The 24,951-nt window shown below is 56.0% G+C and overlaps 1 protein-coding gene and 1 long non-coding RNA gene across 3 annotated transcripts; one reads left to right on the forward strand and one right to left on the reverse strand.

Annotated features, from left to right (window-relative positions):
- Positions 1–4,062: 4,062 nt before the first annotated feature.
- On the reverse strand, positions 4,063–8,769 carry LOC134474393 (uncharacterized). Its single transcript, XR_010045235.1, has 3 exons — positions 8,559–8,769; positions 5,075–8,136; positions 4,063–4,228 (listed from the first exon to the last, which is right to left on the reverse strand). It is a non-coding gene; the product is annotated as an uncharacterized LOC134474393 (long non-coding RNA).
- Positions 4,425–22,371, forward strand: Evpl (envoplakin). 2 transcript variants are annotated; one of them, XM_003461429.4, is made up of 22 exons: positions 4,425–4,936; positions 7,357–7,456; positions 7,790–7,944; positions 8,025–8,151; positions 8,679–8,804; positions 8,958–8,996; positions 9,129–9,290; positions 9,370–9,477; positions 9,563–9,658; positions 11,129–11,254; positions 11,656–11,802; positions 11,938–12,092; positions 12,258–12,355; positions 12,608–12,780; positions 14,162–14,340; positions 14,416–14,554; positions 14,689–14,882; positions 15,576–15,726; positions 17,294–17,377; positions 17,498–17,608; positions 17,713–17,805; positions 18,734–22,371. In XM_003461429.4, exons 1-22 carry the CDS (start codon positions 4,584–4,586, stop codon positions 22,163–22,165), a joined length of 6,348 nt encoding a protein of 2,115 aa, XP_003461477.3. In that variant the 5' UTR covers positions 4,425–4,583; the 3' UTR covers positions 22,166–22,371. The 2 variants fall into 2 exon arrangements, with proteins under 2 accessions (XP_003461477.3, XP_063098293.1); XM_063242223.1 differs by lacking the exon at positions 8,958–8,996.
- The last annotated feature ends 2,580 nt before the right edge of the window (positions 22,372–24,951 follow it).

Below are 24,951 nucleotides of genomic sequence, written 5' to 3' on the forward strand. Positions count from 1 at the left end.
GTTTGAATCCCTCAGTTGCCCAGGCTGGGCTTGAACTTGCAATCTTCCTGTCTCAGCCTCCTAAAGTATTGGGACTACAGGTGAGGCCACTGTGCCCCCATATCATAACCACATTTTGAAAACTAAAAAGCAACAGGTGAAATTAAGTAATACATTTCATATATCTTTTTTTTTCTTTCTTTTTTTTTTTTTTTTTTATCAGTACCAGGGATCGAATTCACGACTGCCTGCTTGCAAGGCAGGCGCTTACGCCGCTGAGCTAAAACCCATTTCATATATCTTTTTAAAGTTTTTTTTAAGGAGAATAAAATCCAACAATACAAAACAAAATAAAGGCAATCAAAACAAAGCAGTGAAAGTGGTACAGAACTTCAAAATAGGACAACAGGAAATCAACCATGGCGACCGTAAGAGATCTTGTTGTCTTCACAATGGCTGTCCAATTTCTCAGACATAGCAAAATCAAGTAAAACAAAACAGAATAAAACCAATAAAAATAGAACATTGAATAAAACAAAACAATAAACAGAACAAAGCCAAACAGTGAGAACAATATGGATTTCAAAAACAAGACAGAAGGGGTTGGGGATTTAGCTCAGTGGCATAAGCGCCTTCCTTGCAAGCAGGCAGTCGTGAGTTCAATCCCTGGTACTGATAAAGAAGGAAAGCCCCATATTTGCCATATTGTATACTGTCATCCTCCTAATAGATGCTTAGACCACCAGCCTTAGTCCTGTAAAGTCAATCAAACAGTACAAGCACTTGTTTTTGTATCTGGGTTGCTATCAACTCAGCCTGTCCTCAGAGCCAGTGGTTGCTTGGTGGTGGTCGAGGTGGAGTCTTGATTCTCTGCCCACAGCCCGTTGGCTCTCAGAAAAAGCAATCTGGCTTGTCTTCCTGGGCCCCACCTGGTTTGCATGGTTTATGGGAAGATCAAACTAGCTGCTGCTGCTTCTCCTTCTCCTCCTTCTCCTTCTCCTTCTCCTTCTCCTTCATTTTGGAGACAGGTTCTCCCTATGCAATTCAGGCTACCTTGCCACCACACCCATCAAGATGTGCTCTGCCCCATTTCCTATATCTTAGGGTATGGAGAGCCCTCATGGCTTTGTCTCCATCTGGGAAGTTGATATTTGCAATCCCATGGAAAAAGTTATTGGAATTCCAATCAATTAACCCTCATCTACCACTTCTAGTGTAATGCACAGTGAGAATAAAGACACTAAGACATATTTATAGTTATGGGGATTCAGGGGCCCTAAATCCAACCAGGAAGAAGGTTCATTGGGAACAAAGGCCCCTACCCAGGACCCAACCCGGATTTTATTAATTCATAAAGAAGGAAGCGCCTTGCAGATGAGTGACTGTGAGAATGGCAGGAATCCATGAGTGCTCTGGGCTGGGCTAGGGAGGAGGCCCTAAAGCCCCTCTGCAGTGTGCAAAGAGAAGGGTGTGCAGAGAGACCGATCTGCGTAACTCAAGTGAGGTAGCATTTAACTTGGGGGCGGTGCCTCAGCTCTGATATGCAAACCTTTCAGGCCCTGGGAAGTCACTCAGTTGACAGCCCTGGAGTGCTGTCTCTTCATCCTGCCCATGTTTTTGGGAGTCAGAGTGCAGGAAAATCATTACCTAGTTTCAAAGATTACGCATCAGCACCTCAGCCGGCCCTATTTACATTGCTTAGAACCAGCTGAAGGGAGAAGGAAATGACCTGGCCAGTTCTGCACGTATCCGTGCATGGAGAGAGAGCCAAGTTTAGCCTGAGATAACTGCTCTTTGTTCAAGCAGAGTGGTCCAGGTGGTCCTCCACATCAAGGTACCCAAGATAGCAATATAAAAGTGAAAAATGAGACATTTTACATCATTGAGAGTAAGCAAGTCTCTTACATCCTGTGTGAATCTAACACATAAAATGCATCTCAGTTTGGTCCAGGTACCTTGAGATGCTCACAGCCATGTGTGATGAGCCTGTGGGATAACATGGGTCTCAGCAGAGTGACAGTCCCAGCCCAGGCTTCTAAATGGATGGGACATTCTTCCTTGTCCCCAGGACAGAAGATGAAACATGAAGACAACAACACTTTTTTTGTCCCTATCCAAGGGTCCCTGCCATATGGGCAGGAGCACCCCACAGTGGTGAGTCACCTTAGAGCCCAGGCTGCCCTCCTCTGTGGAGCCAGCCCCCCAGTGTGACCTGGCAGCCGACAGTCATGCCAAGGAGCAAGCTCTTGTTCTCCTTGCAGTGAATCATTTAGTCCTGGGTCTCGGCTTGGGAGAGCCCTGGAAGCACGCGTGTATTTCCAGGAGGCCTCCTGCAGCCACGGGGCAGAGCTCCCACAGACTAGACTTCTACTGGAGTTAGGACCTCCCTGTCCCCATCATGCCTACCTCTCATGGCCACCACCTCCAGGAAGCCTCTCCTCTCGGGCACCGTGTCACTCATCTTGCCTCGGAGCAGAGGTCATGTCCGGCTGCCTTGTTTCCTATTGCTGCTTGTTTAGGCAAGGCCCGCTGTGGCCCGCCCTGCCCCACTGCCACTGTCAGCCCCTCTCCTCAGGAATGGGGGACTCCCAGGCCACCAAGGGCAGCAGCTTGTGCCTGAGGCCTCTTCGGTCCCACTGGGCTCCATCTCCCCAGTCTGCCGGGACCTTTCCCGTAGGCCGGGCTGCATTCTGTCCTAGGCCGGCCAGGATGTCCTGGTGTGACTGTGTTCCCTCCACTTGCTCTCCTTCCAGCCCTCCTTCCCCCAAACTGTGTTGTTCTCAGAGCGAGTCCATGAGTGACTATCAGTGTAGAAAGGACTTTGGGGCTGGGCTGCTGAGCGCCTGGAAGGATTGGGGGGGGGGTCAGTCCCTTCCTCTAGATCCTGAGGCTCTAGTAGTACCAGGAGGTTGCCAGGCATCATGACACACACCTGTAATCTCTACTACTCTGGAGGCTGAGGCAGGAGGATGTCAAGTTTGAGCCAAGCGTGGACAACGTAGCAACTCAATGAGACTTTCTCTCAAAAATAAAAATAAATGGGACACAAGAATCCGCTCCAGCTGGAGATTTAGCTCAGTGGCGTAAGCACCTGCCTGGCGGGGCTGGAGGTTTAGCTCAGCGGCATAAGCACCTGCCTTGCAAGCAGGCGGTCTTGAGTTCCATCCCCGGTACCGATAAAAAGGAAAAAGACCAAAAAAAAAAAAAAAAAAAAAAAAAAAAAGCACCTGCCTGGCAAACATGAGGTCATAAGTTTGATCCCTGGTATCAAAAAAAAAAAAAAAAAAAAAAAAGAATTTAAAACAAGCAGGGGGCTGAGGGTTTAGCTCAGTGGCATAAGTATCTGGCAAGCACGAGGTCCTGAGTTTGATCCCCAGCACAAAATAAATAAATAAATAAGCAAATCCAGTAACATAGCTGGTTACAAAGTCAACACTCAAAAATCAATAGCCTTCCTATATACAAATAACAAACTCTCAGAGAGAGAAATCAGGTAGTAATACCTTTTACAATAGCATCCAAAAAATGAAACGTCAAAGGATGTAAAAAACTTCTACATTGAAAAAGGAAATTAGAGAGGATATTAGAAAATGGAGAGCTATCCCATGCTCTTGAGTAGGAAGAACCTATCTAGTGAAAATGGCCATACTTCTAAAATTGTTATACAGATTCGAGGCAATTCCAACCAAAATTCCAACAGCATATCTCACACAAATAGAGAAAGCAATAATAAAATTCATCTGGAGCCAGAAGAGACCTAGAATAGCAAAGACAATCCTGGGCAACAAGGACAGGACAGGTGGCATCACCAACCCTGATTTGAAATTAGCTCAGTGGCATAAGCACCTGCCTTGGAAGCAGGTGGTCGTGAGTTCGATCCCCAGTGCCGGTAAAAAGAAAAAAAAAAAAGTGTAAAAATAAAATGAAATTATACTGTAAAGTTACTGAGATAAAAACAGTGTGGAATTGGGGAAAAAAAAAAAAAAAAAACCAGACCCAAAGATCAAGGGAATAGATTAGAAGATGCAGAAACAACTGCAGACACACTCAGCCACCTCCTCTTTAACAAAGGTGCCAAACGCATTCACTGGAAGAAAGACAGCCTCTTTAATAAATGGTGTTGGAAAAACTGGCTCTACATATGCCAAAGATTAAAATTGGACCCATATCTATCTTTCTTCTTCTTCGTCTTCTTTTTTTTCTTCTTCTTCCTCTTCTTCTTCTCCTCCTCTTTCTCCTTTTGTTTTTTCTTGAAATAAATAAAATGGATTTGAAAAAAATAAATAAAATACGGATTTTAAAAAGGCAGTTGTGAATGTCCCTGGCGGCCCCATGGGAGTGGAGAGCAGGCCCCGGCCACACCTTTCCCAGCAGCTTTCTTAGGTGGGGACCAGCCTGATCGCAGGGCCTCTGTGCTGAGCTCCAGGGCTGGGCCTCTCCGCCAGCCTGTGCCTGCTTGTCCACCGGTGCCCGCCATCCCTCCCGCCCAGCTATTTCCCCACCCATCTGGGTGGGGTCTCTGTGCACGCCTCCTGAGATGAGGGCTCAGCAGGTCCAAGCCTCTGTGGGAGTCAGTCAGTTGCTAGGCGCCCCGCCTCTAGGCCATGCCCTTTCCTCCCAGACTGGTTATGCAGGAGCAGTGGGGCATGCGCAGCAGTCAGGCCCAGGCGGGAGCCCTCACCTGCAGGGAGGGGCCTTGCAGAAACTGCCTTCCCCTGGCAGCCCTGCAGTACCACAGCCTGGCCAGGCAGCCGCCGAGGACGCACACCGCCGTCTGCTGCCCTCCTGCCCTGCGGGGAGCCCAGCCTGAGCCGGCACCTGCCTTTACCACCATGTTCAAGGGGCTGAGCAAAGGCTCCCAGGGGAAGGGGTCCTCCAAGGACTCCTGGGCCAAGGGATCCCCCAAGAGCTCTCCAGCCAAAGGATCCCCCAAAGGCTCCCCCAGCAAGCACAGCCGGTGAGCGGGTGCCAGGGGATTGAGGAGCTGGGGTCTGGGTGGGGCAGGGACCCAGGTGTCCAGCCACCTGGAGGTGACATCTGAGACCGGCATTGGGTATCCCCAAGCCAAAGGGCCCGGGGGTGGATGCTCTCCCACCTCAGGAGCCTCTGGCCCAGGCTATGCTCCAGCCCTGGCAGGAAGCGGATGATGGCCATGGCTCCTGAGGGCCACTCCTGGAGGCCTCTCTGCAGGAGAGGTGGGGGGAGAGGCCCACAGGCTGCTGGACCTGGCTCTTGTCCAGGGCTCTGCTCTCAAGGCTCCGCTTGGCTGGGACCATCTTCAGCCTGGGTGAAGGTAGGCAGGCCCAGGAGGTGGAAGGTGAGAGGGAGGTGGCCGCTGTGACTCTGTTACCTCCACCCCAAGCAGTTTTCCCAAGTTCTCATCCTGGCCTGTGGCGGGTGGTAAGAGCTGGAGTTCCTTTGCACCGCGGTGTGGAGGGGGCGCCGTGGCTCTCTCTGCACACAGACCAGGCCGCCTTCTTCCAGCTTACGCCTTCAGCCTCTTGGCAGGAGGAGGTGACTGCCCACCCTTCTCGAGGGTGTCAGGGTGTCAAGATAAGAGCAGAGATGAAAGGCTGGGGTGGGGCGCCCATTACCCCGATAGGGATCAGGGTGCACACAGGCTGGGTTTCTGGGAAGACAGGAAAGACAGCAGTTAAGACTCTCACTGGAGTGACCTATCCTTTCCGGGTCACTTGAGACCAGCCCAGTCCAGGCAGGCTGCTGTGCCTGCTGCCCTGGGGCAGCTCCATCTGCAGCACCCCAGAGAGGGCTCCTGCTTCCCCGAGCACTCACAGTGGGTGGTGCTCCCTGTGAGTGCTCCCTGGTGCTGGAGATGCCACCGGAAACAGAACCTCCAGGCCCTGCCTTCGAGGTGCTCACCCTCTGCAGAACAAACTACCACCAAGTGCTGAGCACTAACTGCACTTGAGGCTTCCAACGGGCTCTGAAGAAGATACCAGTAAAACCCCACTTTGCTGGGTGTAGTGGTACACGTCTGTAATCCCAGCACTCTTGGTGGCTTAGGCAGGAGGATTGCTATGAGATTGAAGTGAGCCTAGACCACAAAGTGAGACCCTGTCTCAAAAACCCAAGATAAACCAAGCCCCATTTGATAAGTAAGAAACCTTAGGCACAGAGATGTGTCTGATTTGTCTGGCATTACCCAGCAGCGGTGATAGAGAAGGGCCAAACCCAGGACCTCTGGACCACAGTCCTTTTCAGACTGCTGTGTCTGTGCTGGCATCGGCCCCTGCCTGGGGATGCTGTCACTTGACCAAGTTTACTGCATCCTGAAGGCCCCCCTCTTCTAGAGCTGTGACCCTAACAGTACCATGCCCCTCAAGCTTGGACCACTTTGCCTTTTTTAGGTCTGCATGGCCCCCTCGACCCTCAGAGAGTGTGACCAACAGCAGCACTCCATGAGGGAAAAGAGTCCTGGGCTCATGCAGCAGCAGGCTCTGCACACCTCTGTCCCTGTGAGACCCAGGACGAGTCGGGCCCCATCTGGACTTCAGGTCCCTGAATCTGAATAGTGGGGTACCCCCTCTGTTTTTTATTTTTATTTATTTATTTGTCTTTTTCCTTTTTATCGGTACCAGGGATCAAACTCACAACTGCCTGCTTGCAAGGCAGGTGCTTATGCCACTGAGCTAAATCCCCAGCTGCTGTTTTTTATATTTTAATTTTTTTTTTTTTTTTTTTTGTCTTTTTCCTTTTTATCGGTACCAGGGATCGAACTCACGACTGCCTGCTTGCAAGGCAGGCGCTTATGCCGCTGAGCTAAATCCCCAGCCCCTGTTTTTTATATTTTGAGATAGTTTTGCTGTGTAGCCCAGGCTGGCCTCAAACTTGAGGCAATCCTCCTGCCTCAGCCTCCTGAGTGTTGGGATTACCGGTATGCACTACCACACCTGGCACCAAACCATCTTTTGATTCCTTCTCTAACACTGTGTGGCCTGACAAAGGCAAAGCTATTTGAGGGTGACGGGAGAGACCACCAGGGCAGGGGCTGCTCCGCCGCTCTCTGTCCCTGGCAGCTTTACCGCCTCTCCTGGGCCCAGCCAGCAGGCTCAGCCATTGGTGGCTGAGCTGTTGATTCACTGGCTCCTGGGGTCAGCCACCTGCCAGCCTGAGGAAGCAGAGCAGCTGGTCAGAGTGGGACTCACTGCTGGGCCAGCTGGCTGAGGCTGGGAGCCCAAGGCCATCTGTGCCACCTCATGACCCAACTCGGGAGGCTCACTTCCTGAACCCCAGTCCCAAGGCTGACTATCCAGGAGTCCAGGGCAGAGAGCCTGGTTGTGGGAGGAAGCGGATCCCTCTGGGTGGGGCACAAAGGGCCTCTCCCTGTGTGACCCTCTATGCTCTGCCACCTCCCAGGGCTGCCACACAGGAGCTGGCCTTGCTTATCTCCCGCATGCAAGCCAACGCTGACCAGGTGGAGAGGGACATCCTAGAGACCCAGAAGAGGCTGCAGCAGGTAAGGCGCAGGCAGCAGGGACGGGCCAGGTGGCATGGGAGGCCCAGTGTTGTATCTGGGTGTCCATGATGCTACAAGGGGCCAGTCACCCTGGTTCTTCATTGTCTGCTCCCCACACGCGGTGGGACAGAGCTTGGCCTTCCTTCTCGGCTCTGCTACTCCCTGCGTTGGGGCAGGAAGCGTGGCCTGGACTTCTGCACGCTTGCTACCTGCTTCACGATGCCGAGCCCTGGGCCTCGCGGGTCTGCGGTGGGCTGGGCTTGGGCTGGCGGCAGCAGCACATAGGGAGGATGGGGGCCCGGGCCTGGCGAGCCTCGGCGTCCCTTCCCCTAGGACCGGCTGAGCAGTGAGCAGAGCCAGGCTCTGCAGCACCAGCAGGAGACCGGCCGCAACCTGAAGGAGGCCGAGGTGCTGCTCAAAGATCTCTTCCTGGATGTGGACAAGGCCAAGCGCCTCCGGCACCCACAGGCCGAGGAGATTGAGAAAGAGTAAGTGGGCTGGGGCGCAGGACGGAGGCACGGAGGTCCCTGGAGGCCCATCCCTGATCCGCAGGTCAATCCTCTGGCAGCATCAAGCAGCTGCATGAGCGGGTGACCCAGGAGTGTGCCGATTACCGAGCCTTGTATGAGAAGATGGTGCTGCCGCCGGATGTGGAGCCCCGGGTCGACTGGGCCTGCGTGCTGGAGCAGAAACAGGTCAGGAGCACGTAACGGTGCAAGCTCAGTCACCACTGGTACAACCAGGAGCAGACCAGCAGCACAGCGCTCACCCCTGACCTGAGTCCAACCCTGGGGATGGGGTGGGGTCTGGGAAGGGAACAGGGGGCCGGCGGGGCAGTTAGGGAAGGCTTCCTGCAGGAGGAGGCCCGTGTGAGGTGGGGGCTTGGCTGGGTCAGAGGGAAGCCGGGAGAACATTCCAGAAGGAAGGACCTGTTGTCCCTTTGGGGAGCCCTAGGGAGTGATGAGATGTTGGTTTTTCTGGACCGTGGGTACAGTGGGCTCACGGGACACCCTAATGTTGAGGTGAGGGTTTGGGCCTTGCTGCTCCCCAGCAAAGGCGCTGTGCTGACAATGAAGGCCGGTGGTAGAGGAGGACTGCTCACCTGGCCCACTCGACTTCTCCTGATGGGATTGCTGGGAGGGCAGGCAGGGAGGCTCTGTAAGGATCTCTGGGCCCCTGCCTGGGTCCTTCAGGCAGGGCTGAGTGGCCTATTCTTCTGCAGAAGCAGATCAGCGAGGGCCAATACGGGCCAGGCATAGCGGACCTGGAGCAGCAGGTTGCTGAGCACAACATCCTGCAGAGGGAGATCGAGGCCTACGGGCAGCAGTTGCGAAGCCTTGTGGGGCCGGTGAGTCCACTCCAGCCCCAGGCCCCTTCCTCCCACTAGGCGTGGGCTGGACCGGCTGGACCGCTGGGGAGAGGGCACAGCTGGCCAGATGTAGGCTGCTAACTCCCTGCACCCTGCCTCTCATTGATCCTGTTTCTCTCCTGGTCGAGGCAGGACTTGGCCAACATCCGAGGCCAATACAGAGACCTACTGGTGAGCAAGAGGGGAGGAGGCTGGGTGCAGGATGGGCGGTGCCTTCCCAGCTGGACTTTAGGAGGCATCTGATGGGCGCCTCTTCCACCCCTTCCCTTTCTCCCCTCCCTGCGGCCCCCGGTCCGAGCACAGAAGGCGGCGTCGTGGCGCAAGCAGAGCCTGGGCAGCCTATACACGCACCTGCAGGCCTGCACGCGGCAGCTGAGCGTCCTGGCCGAGCAGCAGCGCCGCATCCTGCAGCAGGACTGGAGCGACCTCATGGCCGACCCCGCGGGCCTGAGGCTCGAGTACGAGGTCAGTGAGAGCGGCGAGGCGGCAGGGTGGCCAGTGCCGGCGTGGTGCTGACCGCTTCTTTGTCCCCATTCGTCCGCAGCACTTCAAGCAGTATGAGCTGCTGGGCCAGGAGCAGAGCGTGAACAAGCTGGAGGACGACAGCGAGCGCATGGTGGAGCTGGGCCACCCGGCTGCGGGGCCCATCCAGGTGCGCAGGTCCCGCCCTGCCCCAGAGCCAGCCAATCCGAGGGCTAGGGGGGCGTGGCGTGAGCGCCGGGCGCTGCACTTCGCAGGTGCATCAGGAGGCCCTGAAGATGGAGTGGCAGAATTTCCTGAATCTGTGCATCTGCCAGGAGAGCCACCTGCAGCACGTGGAAGACTACCGCAGGGTGAGCCTGCAGCCAGAGTGCTGGGGGGCCGGCAGTCCCCCGGTGGCATGCACAGGTGCCCACACCATGTACAGGACACCTACCATCCTAGGCTTCTGAAAAGAGCCCAACTGGCCATGATGGTGCACACCTGTAATCGCAGCCTTCTGGGAGGCTGAGGCAGGAAGATGGAAGATCACAAACTCAAGCCCTGGTTGGACAATTTAGCAGCCTAGCCAGACCCTCCAGGTCTAAAAAAAAAAAAAAAAAAAGATTGGGGATGTAGCTCAGCACAAAAGTCCTGGGTTTGGGTTAGGTGTGATGGCTGAAGCCTATAATCCCAGCACTCAGGGAGCCAAGGGGAAGGATAGGAATGAGTCAGGCCAGCCTGGGCTACACAGAGGTCCAAGACCAGCTTGGGCTATGTAGCAAGACCCTGTCTCAAAACAGAAAAAGAGGGCCGGGGATTTAGCTCAGTGGCTTAAGTGCCTGCCTGGCAAGCCTGAGGTTGTGAGTGCACTCCCCAGTACAAAAAAACAAAACAAAAACAAAAACAAAAACAAAAAACCCCAGAAAAACAAAAGACCTGGGTTCAGTGCCCGGGACCTGGGAGGAAAATGTTCTTGGAAATGGTAGAAAAATTAAAGGGGAAAAAATATCTAAAAAGTCTAGTTAGGGAAAGAATGATGAAAAAGGGCTGAGACATGCTGTTAGGCAATTAGATTCTCTTTATAGTTGTAATTTCCCCCCAAGGGTTTCAGACACTTTTGACAAATGCAGAGGAGCTCACTGGGAGTCATTACATGGTATTTTCCCAGTCACATATTTCTTGTGTCCTCCCTCCCTCCCTCCCTCTCTGCCTTCCTCCCTTTCTTCCCTTCCTTCCTTCCTTCCTTCCTTCCCTCCTTCCCTCCTTCCTTCCTTTTATACTGAGATTGGACCCAGGGTCTTGCACTTACTAAACAAGCTCTCTACCTCTGAGCTACAGCTCGGTCCTGTTTACATTTTGAGACAGTGCCTCACCACATTGCCCAGACTGGCTTCAAACTTGCCAGCTTCCTGCCTCAGGCTCCGGAGGAGCTGGGATTACAGATGGGCAGCCACCTGGCCTGTGTTTGCTTCTTCCAACACACTCCTCCTGGCTTCTCTGCAGCTGGAACGAGCACAGCCCAGTCTCCCCTGCCCCTGCCCCTGCCCCAGTGAGGACAGAGGGGCTGGAGGGAGACAGGCACGGGGGCCCGCACTGCACAGGAAGGACAAATCCAAGTGTGTGACACATTGAAGACCTACATTCAGTGAACCCAAAGCTCCCATTGGCAGCCCATGCCGTTGAAGAAGGTCTTACTGCCCAGGCAGATGTCACTGGGTTTTGTTCGACTGGCTGCACCCTAGCCTGGTTCAGGGTTAGCTTGGGTTACCATTAGGCTTGCGTCTGCGTTGAGCTGGTCTGCAGTGGCAGTGGCTCTACCTCTGACCACCCAGTGACCTCAGTTCCAGGAAGAGGCCAATGCAGTCAGCCAGACTCTGGCAAAGCTCAGTTCCAACTTGGACACCAAGTACAACACAGTTTCTGGGGACTCTGCCGGCCCTGTCACAGAACTGCTGCAACAGCTGGAGGTGAGACCTCCCCTCAGGCCCTCTGCAGTCACTTCTGGGAATCAGGCCTGCTTGTCTTCCCACGCCTCTCCTCTGCCTCCCTAGCTCCTTAGTCCTGCCCCAAATCCTGACATGGAGGAGTAGAAGGCTGCCCAGTTACCAGCGAGCCCCTGTTCTCTTTGGACCTTGGTTTGCTCCTATGGAGCATGACAAGGACGGCCTGGGAGAGCTTTGAGGCCCCTTTAGCCTGCACCCAACCCACACGTCTGCCCACCCAGGCCTCCAGGGAGGGGCTCCTCCAATTGCTGACTCAGAAACCTCCCTCAATGAAGCCCAGGCCCTGGTTCTCTTGGGAGGCAGATGCAAGGCAGGTGATCTCCTGTGCAGCCTGGCCTGAGCCCCCATTGCCTGGTCCCCCGCAGGCAGAGGAGAAGCAGCTGGCAGTGGCTGAGAAAGCCATTAGGGATCTGCAGCAGCGAAGCCAGGAGGTGGCCCCTCTGCCCCAGCGCAGGAACAAGCTGCAGCAGCCCCTGCGTGTGGACAGCATCTGCGACTGGGACTCAGGAGAAGTACAAGCTCTGCCTGCCCTGCCCCTGGGGCCTTAGCCAGGGCTCCCAACCCCAGCCCCCACCCCGCTCTGTTCCCCGCCCCTATGCTACTCCTTCCCCTGCCCAAGCTGACACGAGCCGCTCCTCATCGTCCAGGTGCAGCTGCTGAGAGGAGAGCGCTGTACACTGGTGGACAACACTGACCCATACACATGGGTTGTGCGGGGTCCCAGAGGGGAGACCAAGACTGCCCCAGCCACCTGCTTCTGCATCCCTGCACCAGACCCCAAAGCCATGGCCCAGGCCTCCAGGTGGGTCTCCCTAGGTATACTGGGGGCAGAAGGCAGGTTGTGACCTGGGCCAAGCGGTGTGGCACCCAGGACCACTGCCCATTGTCCCCTGTCCAAATGCGTATCCCCTGGCATAGTGACTACAGAAGGAGTGAGGAGGGATGTCCTTCTCTGATCTCATTCCAGACTGGTCACAGAGCTACAGGCCCTGAAACAGAAAGTGACTGCAGTGCAGAGCCGCCTGAAGGCCAGTCTCCTGGAGCCCTCATACCCGGAACAGCAGGGTACCTGGGCTCTGCGGGGGAAGTGAGGTTGTTGTGATAAGGAGGACCTAGCCACATATACCACTTCCGGGGACTGTGATAGGTGGCCTAGGAAGTGGGCCGGATTAGGGATGTCTGCCCTAGTGACTCCAGCTGCTGGGCTGGCAAGTCTTTGGAGCTATTGCTCCATGGGCTGGGCCCTGCCCAACCCTACCATGGGAACCTGAGAGGGTACACTGCAGGCCTGAGCCCTCACCAGCATTTCTGCTCCAGCTCCGGCTGGCTCAGCCCCAGCCAACCCACAGGCCCAGAAGCTGCTGACACAGATGACCGAGTTGGATGGGGACCTGGGGCAGATAGAGAAGCAGCTCCTGGCCTGGATCCGAACTCCACTAAACCGCACAGCGCCCCTGGATGACTTGGAGAGCCGCATCCACAGTCATGAGGTAGGGGGACCACCCTGCCTTGGGAGTACAGACAGATTATGGGAAGCTGAGGGAGGGCAGAGCAGCTAGTGAGACCCTAGTTGAAGGAGGGGAGTGGATGGCCCAAAGCTCAAACAAGAGGACCCCCAACCCTGGCTCTACCAACAGCCCCATCACCTCAGACCAGGCCCTACCCTCTCAGGGCCTCCTCCTCCCTAGAACAGGCAGGCAGGCCCCAGCTCATCAGGTTGTCCTGAGGTGGATGCCTAGGAGCTCCCGGGGAGCTTTGCGCAGAGGCCAGAGCAGAGAGGGTTTCTGGTGACTGGCCTGAGGGTTCCTGCAGCGTCCCAGGGACTATGCCTCATAGCTCAAGGGAGCAGCTTCCTGGAGAGGTGGCAGTGTGTGAGTGAATGTCACTGCCAAATAAGATTGTGTTCTCAACCTCCTAGTGGAAACCGCCCTCTGTGACATGCAGGGGCAGCATCTGGTTATCCTTCTAAGCCGGATGCTGTTCAAATACCTTTTATCACTTGTTAAAAAATTTTTTGAGCCGTGTTGGTCTCACTATGGTGCAACCTGTGATTTGTCTTCTACCATATAGTACAGATTTTGGAGGCAGTGGTTGTTGGGCTGAGGGTGGGGCACAAAGGGTGTGATGGGCTTCAGAGGGGCCCAAGAAGCCATTCCGGGATGGAGAAGAGCCAGCCCCACGCTCACTCTCCCACAGGCAGGATGCAGAGTGGCAAAGGGTTTACCGCTGCCCCTGGGCACAGCTGTCCTCAGTGCTGGCTGAGTCTGTCACACCCACACAGGTCCCTGGCTTCTGTTTGTGGTACTAGGGATTGAGCCCAAGCCCTTTGCACTGAGCTGCACCCCAGCTCTTTTTTTAATGCTTCACTTTCAGACAGGGTCTCCCTAAATTGCTAAATTGTCCAGCTGGGCTCAAACTTTTGATCCTACGTTAGCCTCCCAGGGTCCCTGTGCCCAGCTGGTCCTTGGGATTTGAAGTCACTGCACTTGGCATATGAATGGTGTTGGGTTGGGGGACCATGTAAACCCTAACCCACAGACGGGCGGGTGAAGGCAGTGATTCCAAGTGGATGCAGCCAGGGCTTAGGTCATTCGGTCCTGGATCAGCAGGGCTGCAAGTCTTGTGATGACGACAACAGGCAACTGTGTGCTGCGCTCACTGCCCAGAACCTGGTGCTCAGGACCTCATTTCATCCTCCCATCCGTCATTGTGCAGATGGAGAGATGAGGTCAGAGGTCAGCCTGCCTTGGCCATCCACACGGGGACTGGTGGAGCCAGGCCTGAGCTGAGCTTGCACCCACCACACTCTCCTGCCTCTGTGGGCACAGGGTTAGGTGGATGCTGAGCTCCCTGACTCCTGTCTCTCCCCAGGGCACGGCTCAGCGCCTGCAGAGCCTGGGAGGGGAGAAGGCGGAGGTCCAGCGGGCCTGTGAGGCATTCCTGTCTGTGCAGCCTGTGGGCCAGGCTGCCCTGCAGCTGCCTGTGCTCCTCAACAACGTTAAGAGCAAGTACAGCGATGCACAGGTTCTATGTAGCCTCTACAGAGAGAAGTGAGTGCTCCTTGAGTCTCTGGGTGGCAGCAGGGTGTGGCTAGGAGGTGTCTGACCCTTGTCTCCTTGGGGCAGAGCTAAGGCTGCTCTGGGTCTGGAGAGGCAGATCCAGGAAGCGGACAAGGTCATCCAGGGCTTTGAGTCTGCCCTGGTACAGGAGGTGCCCATATCCGACGACCTGGGAGCTCTGCAGGACAGGGTCAGCGAGCTGCAGGTAGGCGCTGGTGGGCCACTTCCTGGTGGGAGGCGGGCACAGCCTGGCCAAGTGTTGGGGGGGGCGGCTCCAGGGTGCACCTGGTGTCACTCTGAACCTTGAGTGTGCATAGCGCCTGTCCCCTTGTTCTGCAGCACCAGCGGCGGGAGCTGTTGGAACAGCAGGTCTGCGTGCTGGGGCTGCACCGCCAACTGAAGGCCACTGAGCATGCGTGTGGCGCCCTGCAGAACCACTTCGGGGAGTTCTGCGGAGACCTGCGGCGCCAGCAGCGCCAGGTACGGGCCCTCACCGACCGCTACCACGCTGTGGGGGACCAGCTGGACCTGCGGTGAGTGGCTAGGCCATCAGGCACATGGCAGGTCCCCACGATACAAGGACTGGGGTGAGGCATGGATGTGTGACACTAACCAAAGACTTCACCTCTTGGGAACTGTTTCTTCACCTTTAAAATGGGGTAATAAGCTGGCTTAGGTATGTATGCCTGTACTCTGGAGGCTGAGGCAGGAGTATCACACGGTCAAGCCCAAACTGGGCAAGTTATCAAGACCTTATGAATCTCAAAGTAAAAAGTAAAACAGAAGGCCTGGGATATAACTTATGGTAGAAGCCTCGGGTTCAATCCCCTGTGTCACAGAATAGTCAAATGAATTTTTAAAAACATATAGAATAACATGAGGTAATAATAATAGTGCTACCCTGAGTGGTTCCAAGCTATCCATGCCACTCCCCCAGTACCAGGAATTGATGAACCCAGGGCTTTTGCATTCATTACAGCCCCAGCCCTAAAAATTTTAAAACATTTTTCAAACAGAATCTTATTAAGTTGCCCATGCTTGGCTTGTATTTGGCATATTCCTGCCTCAGTCTCCCCAAGTGCTGGGATTACAGGCATGCACCACCATGCCAGCAGAATAGGGAATCTGTTCAGGCCTTCTGAGGAACATCCATCTGCCTCTTCTGTGCACCCCCACTTACCCCCAGTGGCAGCTCTCACCTGTGCTCTGGCCTTGTCCTCCTGCAGAGAGAAGACTGTGCAGGACGCCAGCCTCACCTACCAACAGTTCAAGAACTGCAAGGAAAACTTGAACACCTGGATGGAGCACCTGCCCCACAACCAGGTGGGGCCCAGCGATGGGCCCAGCCAGATCGCTTACAAGCTGCAAGCACAGAAGGTAAGGGACCAGGGCACTGGTGACCTGCCCCCAGCCAGCTCCACCTGCCCTACAGACGGCAGCCTGTGCACGCGTGCCCCCTAGTGGCCACGAGTCAAAAGCGCTCTAAGAGGCCTCAAACTTCGGCCAGGTGGAGTTCCAGCCACTGCTGCATCCTCTTCCTCATTCTTTTCAAGTCCCTGCTCTGTGCCAGCAATAAACAACAGCGGGAGGGCGAAGCCTCCAGTCTCAGGCAGCTCACAGTCCCTGGGCGGAAGCGGGTGCATCCCAGGACGGGACACTGATGAACATTTTGGGCCAAACCAGAGTGCTGTGGGCGCCCCCTGGTGGATCAAGCAGCGTGAAAGGAATAGAGCCCTGAACTGAAGCCCTGAGAAAAAAGATGAAGGGAAAGAAATGTGCCACTCCCACGCAGAGGGTACGGCAGTCAGGGTGAAAGAGGGGACCCTGGGGTGAGAGTGGCCAGATGAGGAATGGGCCATTCAGGACCTGCCAGGCCCAGGAAGGAGACTGGATTTTACTCTGCAGCTTTGGGCAGCCCTGTGGAGCATCCTCAGAGTAGTGTTTAAATTGATTCTAGCCGGGTGTGGGGCTCACGCCTGTAATCCCAGCACTCAGGAGGCTGAGGCAGAAGAGTCGTTGCGAGTTCGAGACCAGTCTAGGCTACAAAGTGAGCTCAAGGCCAGCCTGAACTGCAGAGCGAGACCCTGTCTCAAAAAGACAAAAAAAAAAAAAAAAAAAAAAAAAAAAGTTGGTTCTGAGCTGGGGGAGGTGGGCGTGTGCAGGTTTGTAATCTCAGCACTCTGGGAGGCTGAGGCAGGAAGATCACAAGTTTGAGTCCAGCCTGGACCAGTTAGCAACTTAGATAGACTCTGTTTAAAACAAAACTTTTTAGGGCTGGGACCGTTGCTCAACATGAAGTCTTTGAGTTTGGTTCCCAAGTACAGCAAAAATAAAGTTGGTTGCGAAGGAATGGGAATGCAGATGGGGGGTGGGGAACAGGGAAGAGAGGGACAGGGGCTGAGGATTGAGGGTGAAGTCCAGGTGAGGGAGGAACCAGGACCTCATCCCAGAACAATTACACTGGAATCTTGGGGTCAGAGCATCAGTATTTTTTTCTAAGCTCCCAGTCAAATCAAAGGGACAGCCAGGGTTAAGGACTATTGTGGTGGCTTCCCAAGGGTAACCCCAGGACCCCAGCATCAGTGTCACTGGGAACCTATCTGTGAGGCACCTTCTCATGTGCCACCCTAGACTGCTGAATCAGGCCGAGGTGGCCAGCAGATCCATGGTCTAACAAGCCCTTGTGGGTTCTGTTGTATACGACAGACAGCGCTCGAGCCACTGAGTCTGGTCAGAGTCCTGAGGGGCACCGAGCTCTGGAAAGGGGCTCTGCGGAGGAGGGGAGGCTAAGGGCAGAGAGGATGGTGTCAGGGAAAGCGGGGGCTTCCCGGTCCAGTCTGCCTTCTCCCTCTCTGCACTGGCTGCCTCTGGGTTGGAGGAGAGGCAGCGAGGCAGGATGAGGAGAGCCTTGCAGCCAGCCTGACCCTCACTTCCTGCCCAACAGAGGCTGATTCAGGAGATTCAGGGCCGGGAACGAGACAGAGCCACAGTGTCCCGGCTCTCCCGGGAGCTGCAGGCAGCTCTCCAGGTAAGGGCTTTCCCTCCATCTTTCTTCCTCATCTATCAGCCTCTCTCCCTTTCCTGGTTTTGCTCTTTGTTCCCAGCCTTCTCCCTCTGACTTCCAGCCTGTGCCTTTCCCCCTGTTCAGGACTACGAGCTGCAGGCAGACACCTACCGCTGCACCCTGGAGCCAGCCCTGGCAGTGTCAGCCCCCAAGAAGCCCCGAGTGACTCCCCTGCAGGACAGCATCCAGGCCCAGGTGAGACCAGACCAGCGAGGCTCAGTGTCCCTCAGCACCAGCTCTGCAGCCTCTAAACCAGGAGCTGACTCTGCCCTCTTTGTCCCTCTGTTCACCCTCTCCAGGAGAAGAACCTTACCAAGACCTACACTGAGGTCACAGCTGCCCAGCAGCAGCTGCTGCAGCAGCTGGAATTTGCCAGAAAGATGCTAGAGAAGGTACAGAAATGATGCCCACTCTGTTCCCCCAACAGCTGGCCTCACCTTTCTGCCCCTTCTCCTCCTCTGCAGCCTGCAGGCCCTGGGCAGGCTGGACTGCAGTCCTCTCCCCAGAGGCTCTTACAGGCTGCTTGCCGCCCCATCTTTCTGGCCAGTCACAGCGTAGCCACTGGGCAGTCCTCCAATGGGCACGAGACCTCTTATCCAGAGAGCAGAGAAAATCCCTAGAGTCTTTAGCCCCCGTGGTAACTGGCTAGAGCAGCAGCCAGGTGCTCTCCACAGTTCCTGGTGATTTGCCTGCCATACTCCAGTATCTCCTGGAGAAGGGTGGCGGCCCCACTGCTGCGAGTCTGGGGAAGGGAGAAGGGAAAGGTTTGGAAAGGAGAACTGGTCCTGTATACACTATCTAGTGTCTAGTCCTGCAGCCAAGCATCATGGCTTGGGTTTCTTAGGCATCTTAGGTCTTCAGCTCTCTCTCCCTGGACCTCTTGAGAGGTCTCAGGAGGCAAGGAATGGTCTGTGACCTCAAGAATGACATATAGAAAAATGGGGCTCCTGGTGGTGGCACACGCCTGTAATCCCAGCACTCCTGCTGAGGCAGGAGAACTACTATGAATTTGAGGCCAGTCTGAACTACATAGTGAGACCCGGTCTCTAAAAACCTAAATCAAAAAATAGAGCCAGGGATTTAGCTCAGCGGCATAAGCGCCTGCCTGGCAAGCGTGAGGTTGTCAGTTTGATCCTTGGTACCAAAAATACTACTACTACTAATAATAATAATTTAAAATTAAATAAAAGGATTGGAGACGTAGTTCAGTGTGAAGGCCTGGGGTTCTCTCCCCCGTTCCACAAAAGGAAAGAAAAGAAAAATGCAGCCATCTTTTCTTACTTCACCCTGCTACTCTCCCGTCTTTCTTTCGCTTTGCAGAAGGAGCTCAGTGAGGACATCCAGGTGACCCATGATGCAAAGCAGGGGTCTGTGGGCCCAGCCCAAGTAGGACAGGAGTCAGAAGCCTTGAAGTCCCAACTGGAGGAGGAGAGAAAGCGAGTGGCCCAGACACAGCGCCAGCTGGAGGAGCAGAGGCATCAGCTGCTACAGCTAAGGACCCAGAGGCCAGTGGAGAGGTTGGAGGAGAAGGAGGTGGTGGAGTTCTACCAGGACCCCCAGATGGAGGGGAATCTGTCCAGGGTGAAGTCCCAGGTAGAGGAGGAGACCAAGAGGTGGGCCCAGCTGCAGGCCAGCCTAGAGGTGGCAGCCCAGAAGGTCGTGCATCTGGAGAACAAGAGGAAGACCATGAAGCCCCACCTGCTGACCAAGGAGGTCACCCAGATTGAGAGGGACCCAGGCCTGGACAGCCAGGCAGCCCAGCTGAGAGGCAAGATCCATCAGCTGCGAGAGGAGAACGCTGTGGTCTTGGCCCAGGTGGAGGCTCTGAAGAAGGAGCTGCTGGCCCTTGAGCAGAAGGAGGCAAATGTGAAGCAGAAGGTCGTGGTCAAAGAGGTGGTCAAGGTGGAGAAGGACCTGGAGATGGTCAAGGCAGCCCAGGCCTTGAGGCTTCGGATCAAGGAGGATGCAGCGAGGAGAAAGGTGGTGGAAGAGGCCATGACCAAGCTACAGGCTCGCATCAAAGACCTGGAGCAGGCGATCAGCTTGGTGGAGCCCAAGGTCATCACAAAGGAGGTGAAGAAGCTGGAGCAGGACCCAGGCCTTCTCAGAGAGTCGGCCAGGCTGAAGACACTCCTGGAGGAAGAGAAGAACAAGAACACAGTGCTGGCCGGGGAGCTGAGGGAGCTGCAGGGCAGGTACGGCAGGGCAGAGAAGCAGAAGCCCAAGGTGCAGTTCCAGGAGCGAGTCAGCGAGATCTTTCAGGTAGACCCGGAGACGGAGCGGGAGATCGCACGGCTCCAAGCCAAGCTGCAGAAGACGGCTGGCAAGAGGAGCAGCGTGGAGAAGGAGGTGGAGAGGCTGCTGCCCGACCTGGAGCGCCTGCGGGCCCAGAAGCCCACAGTGGAGTACAAGGAGGTGACTCGGGAGGTGGTGAGGCACGAGAAGAACCCAGAGGTGCTGCGAGAGATTGACCGCCTCAAGGCCCAGCTCAACGAGCTGGTCAACAGCAGTGGGCGCCACCAGGAGCAGCTCATCCGGCTGCAGGGGGAGCGGGACGAGTGGAAGCGGGAGCGGGCCAAGGTGGAGACCAAGATGGTGAACAAAGAGGTGGTGCGCCGAGAGAAGGACCCAGTGCTGGAGAAGGAGGCTGAGTGGCTCCGCCAGGAGGTGCGAGGAGCAGTGCAGAAGAGGCGGGCTGCCGAGGCTGTGGTTTATGAGCTGCAGAACAAGTACCTGCTGCTGGAGAGGAGGAAGCCCGAGGAGAAGGTGGTAGTGCAGAAGGTGGTGGTCACCCAGAAGGACCGGAAGCTGCGTGAGGAGCACAGCCGGCTGAGCTGCAGCCTGGACGAGGAGGTGGGGCGGCGGCGGCAGCTGGAGCGCGAGGTGCAGCAGCTGTGCGCCAGCTTGGAGGAGAAGGAGAGCCTGCTCAGCTTCCAGGAGGAGTACAGCAGGAAGCTGGCTGCAGAGAAGGAGCTGCGACAGCTGACCTTGAGGATCCAGGAGCTGGAAAAGCGGCCTCCTGTAGTGCAGGAGAAGATCATCATGGAGGAAGTAGTCAAACTGGAGAAGGACCCAGATCTGGAGAGGTCCACGGAAGCCCTGAGACGAGACCTGGACCAAGAGAAGACACAGGTGATGGAGCTGCACCGGGAGTGCAAAAGCCTGCAGGTCCAGATTGACGTTCTCCAGAAAACCAAACTGCAGGAGAAAACCATCTACAAGGAAGTGATCAGAGTAGAGAAAGACCAGGTGCTGGAAGGCAAGCGGGCCCAAGTGTGGGAGATGCTCAATAAGGAGCGTGCGGCCCGCCAGGTCCAGGAGGAAGAGGTGTGGCGACTGCGGGAGCGGATTGACAGGGCAGAGGCGGTGAAGAGGACCTGGTCCCGGGAGGAAACCGAGCTTCAGAAGGCCCGGGACCAGGCTGCCCAGGACTGCGGGCAGCTGCAGCAGGAGCTGCGAGAGCTGGAGCTGCAAAAGCAGCAGAAGGTGCTGCAGCTGCAGGAGGAAGCAGAGATGCTCAGCCAGAAGATGGACAGCAAGCGGCAGCAGGACCAGGCACTCTCAGAGCTCGAGGCCTCCATCCTCCAAGAGAAGGACCTTATCTATCAGAAGGAGAGGACCCTCCGGGAGCTGCGTAACAAGGTGAGCCGGGAGGAGCTCAGCCAGGAGACCCAGACCCGGGAGACCAACCTCTCCACCAAGATCTGCATCTTGGAGCCTGAGACGGGGGACGACATGTCCCCTTATGAGGCTTATAAGAGGGGCATCATTGACCGAGGCCAGTACCTCCAGCTGCAGGAGCTGGAGTGCGACTGGGAGGAGGTCACCACCTCAGGCCCCTGTGGGGAGGAGTCCGTGCTCTTGGACCGAAAGAGCGGGAAGCAGTACTCCATCGAGGCCGCCCTCCACAGCCACCGCATCTCCAAGGAGGAGTACCACCTGTACAAGGCCGGCCGCCTCCCCATCTCTGAATTTGCCCTGCTCGTAGCAGGTGAATCAAAGCCCTGCTCCTCTCTCTCCATTGGCTGCATCATCTCCAAATCCCCACTCTGCTCTCCGGCTCCCCACAGCACCAGCTTCTTCTCCCCAAGCTTCTCTTTTGGGCTCGCAGATGACAGCTTCCCCATTGCCGGGGTCTATGACACAACCACAGACAACAAGTGCAGCATTAAAACGGCCATGGCCAAGAACCTGCTGGACCCCATCACAGGGCAGAAGCTGCTGGAGGCACAGGCGGCCACAGGTGGCATCGTGGACCTCCTCAGCCGTGAGCGCTGCTCCGTACACAAAGCCCTGGAGAGGGGACTCATCGAGAACACCTCCGTGCAGCGGCTGTTCAATGCCCAAAAGGCCTTCACTGGCATCGAGGACCCTGTCACCAAGAAGAGACTGTCGGTAGGTGAGGCCGTCCAGAAGGGCTGGATGCCCCAGGAGAGTGTCCTTCCGCACCTGCAGGCGCAGCACCTGACGGGGGGGCTCATCGACCCCAAGAGGACGGGCCGCATCCCTGTCCCTCAGGCCGTGCTCTTGGGAATGATCAGCGAAGAGCTGGCCCAGCTCCTGCAGGACGAGTCGGGCTATGAGAAGGATCTGAGGGACCCCATCTCCAAGGAGCGGCTGAGCTACAAGGAGGCCATGGGCCGCTGCCGCAGAGACCCCCTGAGTGGCCTGCTGCTCCTTCCGGCTGCCCTGGAGGGGTACCGCTGCTTCCGGGCGGCCTCCCCCACGCCACCGCACTCCTGTGTGCGCTGATGGGGACCGAGCACCCCCTCCCCAAAGCAACCTTGTGCCGGGCAGCGGGCCTTTCCTCTGTTAACCCACCACTGCCTTTTCACTTCAGTGTTTGTGGTGCTGGGCTCCCTCCTCTAACCCCGGTTCCCAACCCGCCCCAGACCAGCGGGTCAGCAGCTCAGTACCTCACTTCCACATCACACTTCCAATAAACGACTACTTCCAGACCTGCGTCTCCTCTATATCTGGGGATATACGACCGAGGAGCCTCGGGTCTGAACAGAGGGGCAGCCTTGCTTGGGTTGGGGAGCAGATGTGCCCAACCCAGTAGCCTGGGATGGGAGTTCTTGGAGGGCAGTGGTTCCTTATATTCCAGGCAGGGATGTGGTGAGGAGAGACTGAGGAAGAGCCCAGCCTCCCTACCCGCCCCGCCTGTTTCCTGCCCTCTCAGTTCAGGCGGGACTATTTCCAGGCCCTGCCCAGGTGTCCCCATGAAACCGACCACAGAATAATGCCAGAAAACCCAGTAACTTGTGCCAGTTTATTTCCCACTCATCAAGCGAAGCAAACCAATGTAAACGTATCTTGGGTGAGGGACAAATAACTTAGAACAGCTGCTGGTGTCCTGAGCTCTGCTGGGTCAGGAAATTGTCCCCAGGTCCCCTCTCTCTTATTTAAAGTGAAATTCTGAGCTGAATTCTCAACTGAATTTTAAGCAAACATTTTAAATCAAAAAAGACCAGCAGGGGGCATCCCTCCCTGAGCCCTAGCTCTGAAGATAAGGGCCTGGGGAGCAGCTCACCGGCAGCCCTGGTGGGCTTTCTGCCCTCAGCCTGACACCTGTTGTTCCAATGCCAAGGGATCAAGAATTTAATATCCCCTCCTACCTGGGGCATCTGCGCCCCTATTTGGAAATGGCACCATCAAAATCAACCAACTCAGGAACTCAGTAACCCACTGGCAGGGCCAAGTCAAACTCCTCGGCCTTCTGACAGCTGATGCAAAATTCCTTAGAGCTTTGCTTTCTGCCCAGATTTGTTCTCTCTTGGAAAGTTGGGTCCAGGTTCAACTGAGAGAGGATTTTTGGTTGTGGGTTTCAAATATTGTCAGTGGCAAAAACGCCCCAGCACACAGCGGCAGGATGCCCTGGCAGGCTCCATAGATGAGAAGTATGGATGGGCAGGGGCAGCCTTGGCTGAGATCCCTGGCTGGGGTCTACTGCAGGAGTTGCTGAGAAGAAAGGAGAAGGGAAGAGACTGGGTCCAGTGTAGCTGCTGAGGACAGCTGTGCCTCAAACCCAGACCTCCACGAGGCCTCTACTCTCCAGCTCTCAGTGGCATTCTTGGAATCTGGGGACGCAGGGTTCCTTTGGGTACAGCCCTGTGAGCCACCCAGTCTCCTTCAGGCTGCTGACGCCTAGTGGGTCCCCTCTGTTGCTGAGGGTTCCAGGCCCAGCCTGTCCTTTCCGTCTGTAAGCAGCCCCCAAACCTATCCAGGCAGCATGCTTGAGGTGAGCAGGAATCCAAAGGGCAGGGAGAGGAAAGGAGTAGCCAACATGGAAAGAGACCTGCTTTCTGCCTCGAGTTGCTAACCCAGGCAGGATGTGGAAGGGGCTTCTGGCAGGGAGTGGCCAGGGTGGAGGGGTGGGAGCCTTGCCTGGAAGTCCCTGCCGTCCCCCAGGCACTGGACCGGGAAAGGGTACCCACAGGTGCTAGAAGGCACGGGCAGGAGCGACTTCTTTTCCTCATTCCCACAGGAATGGCCTGGCCCTCACAATAGGAACCTGTGGCCTTGGCACGCGACTCTCACCTATCATGCCCCACAGAGCAGGACCCAGGGCAAGGACTGCTCAGGGCGGGTAAGGGCTGATTTAAGAACAGGGAAGGGCTGTACCTCTGTGACCACCCCAGTGCCTAGGCAGCACCTAGCAAGGCGGCTGAGTGCAAACCCCAGATGAGGGAATGAATGGGGAGTTGCAGGCTGTGGGTCACCCTGGGGGAAAGGGGCACCTACACTCCCAGCACTCACAAATCCAGCCTGATCTTCTTGAGGGCCACAAGCTGCCCAGTGTCCTTGTTCTTGGCCTTATACACCACCCCATAGGTGCTTTCTCCAATCTTCCCTACTTTCTGAACACATGCATGTCTGCAGAACTGCCCAGGAAACAGGTGCAGCCCGGGGCATTCATGCCTCTCACGCACCATCCCTGTTGCCCAGTTCCAACTCCCCGTAACACCTTGCCCAGCCCCTGTCCAGGCTCCCCAGCTCCCGGTCTCTCCTGTCTGCACCTCGTCCTGGTGAACCTGGCTCAAGACCAGGGCTGCCCCTTGCCCAGTCCCGCCCTACCTGGCCCTAGGCCTCTTGTCCAGTGCTTGGCTACGGAGTGTAGGAGAACCCAAACTTCTGCCAAACTCTGGCCTCAGCCCAGCCAAGTTCGTGTGCTGGGCGTAGAAGCCTTCCCAGAAGGGCTGCCCATGACTGACCGAGAGCAGAGAGTAGAGGTCAGGGGTCAGGAAGGGCTTTGAGAGCCACAGTCCTACCGCACACCACATAGTCAAGGCCCAGGACCTGGACTTACTCTGGCAATCCTCAGCCTTTTCTGAAGACAGAGCCTCAGCAGGGCAGCAACCCTGAGTTCTGGGCCTCCCACTAAGCCCCTAGGTATCCAGCACCCTCTCCTCAATCTCCCAGCCCAGGTTTCACCAGAAACGCTGGGCTATACGCAGCCTCTCTGCCAGGCCGGCTGCCTGCCTTACAGCTCCCCCTCCTGGGTCCTGACGGCGCTGCACCACACAAGGCAAGGCAGA

Source organism: Cavia porcellus, unplaced genomic scaffold (genome assembly GCF_034190915.1).
Source record: "Cavia porcellus strain 051 isolate PalLab524CR breed Dunkin Hartley unplaced genomic scaffold, mCavPor4.1 scaffold_32, whole genome shotgun sequence".
NCBI lineage: Eukaryota > Metazoa > Chordata > Mammalia > Rodentia > Caviidae > Cavia > Cavia porcellus.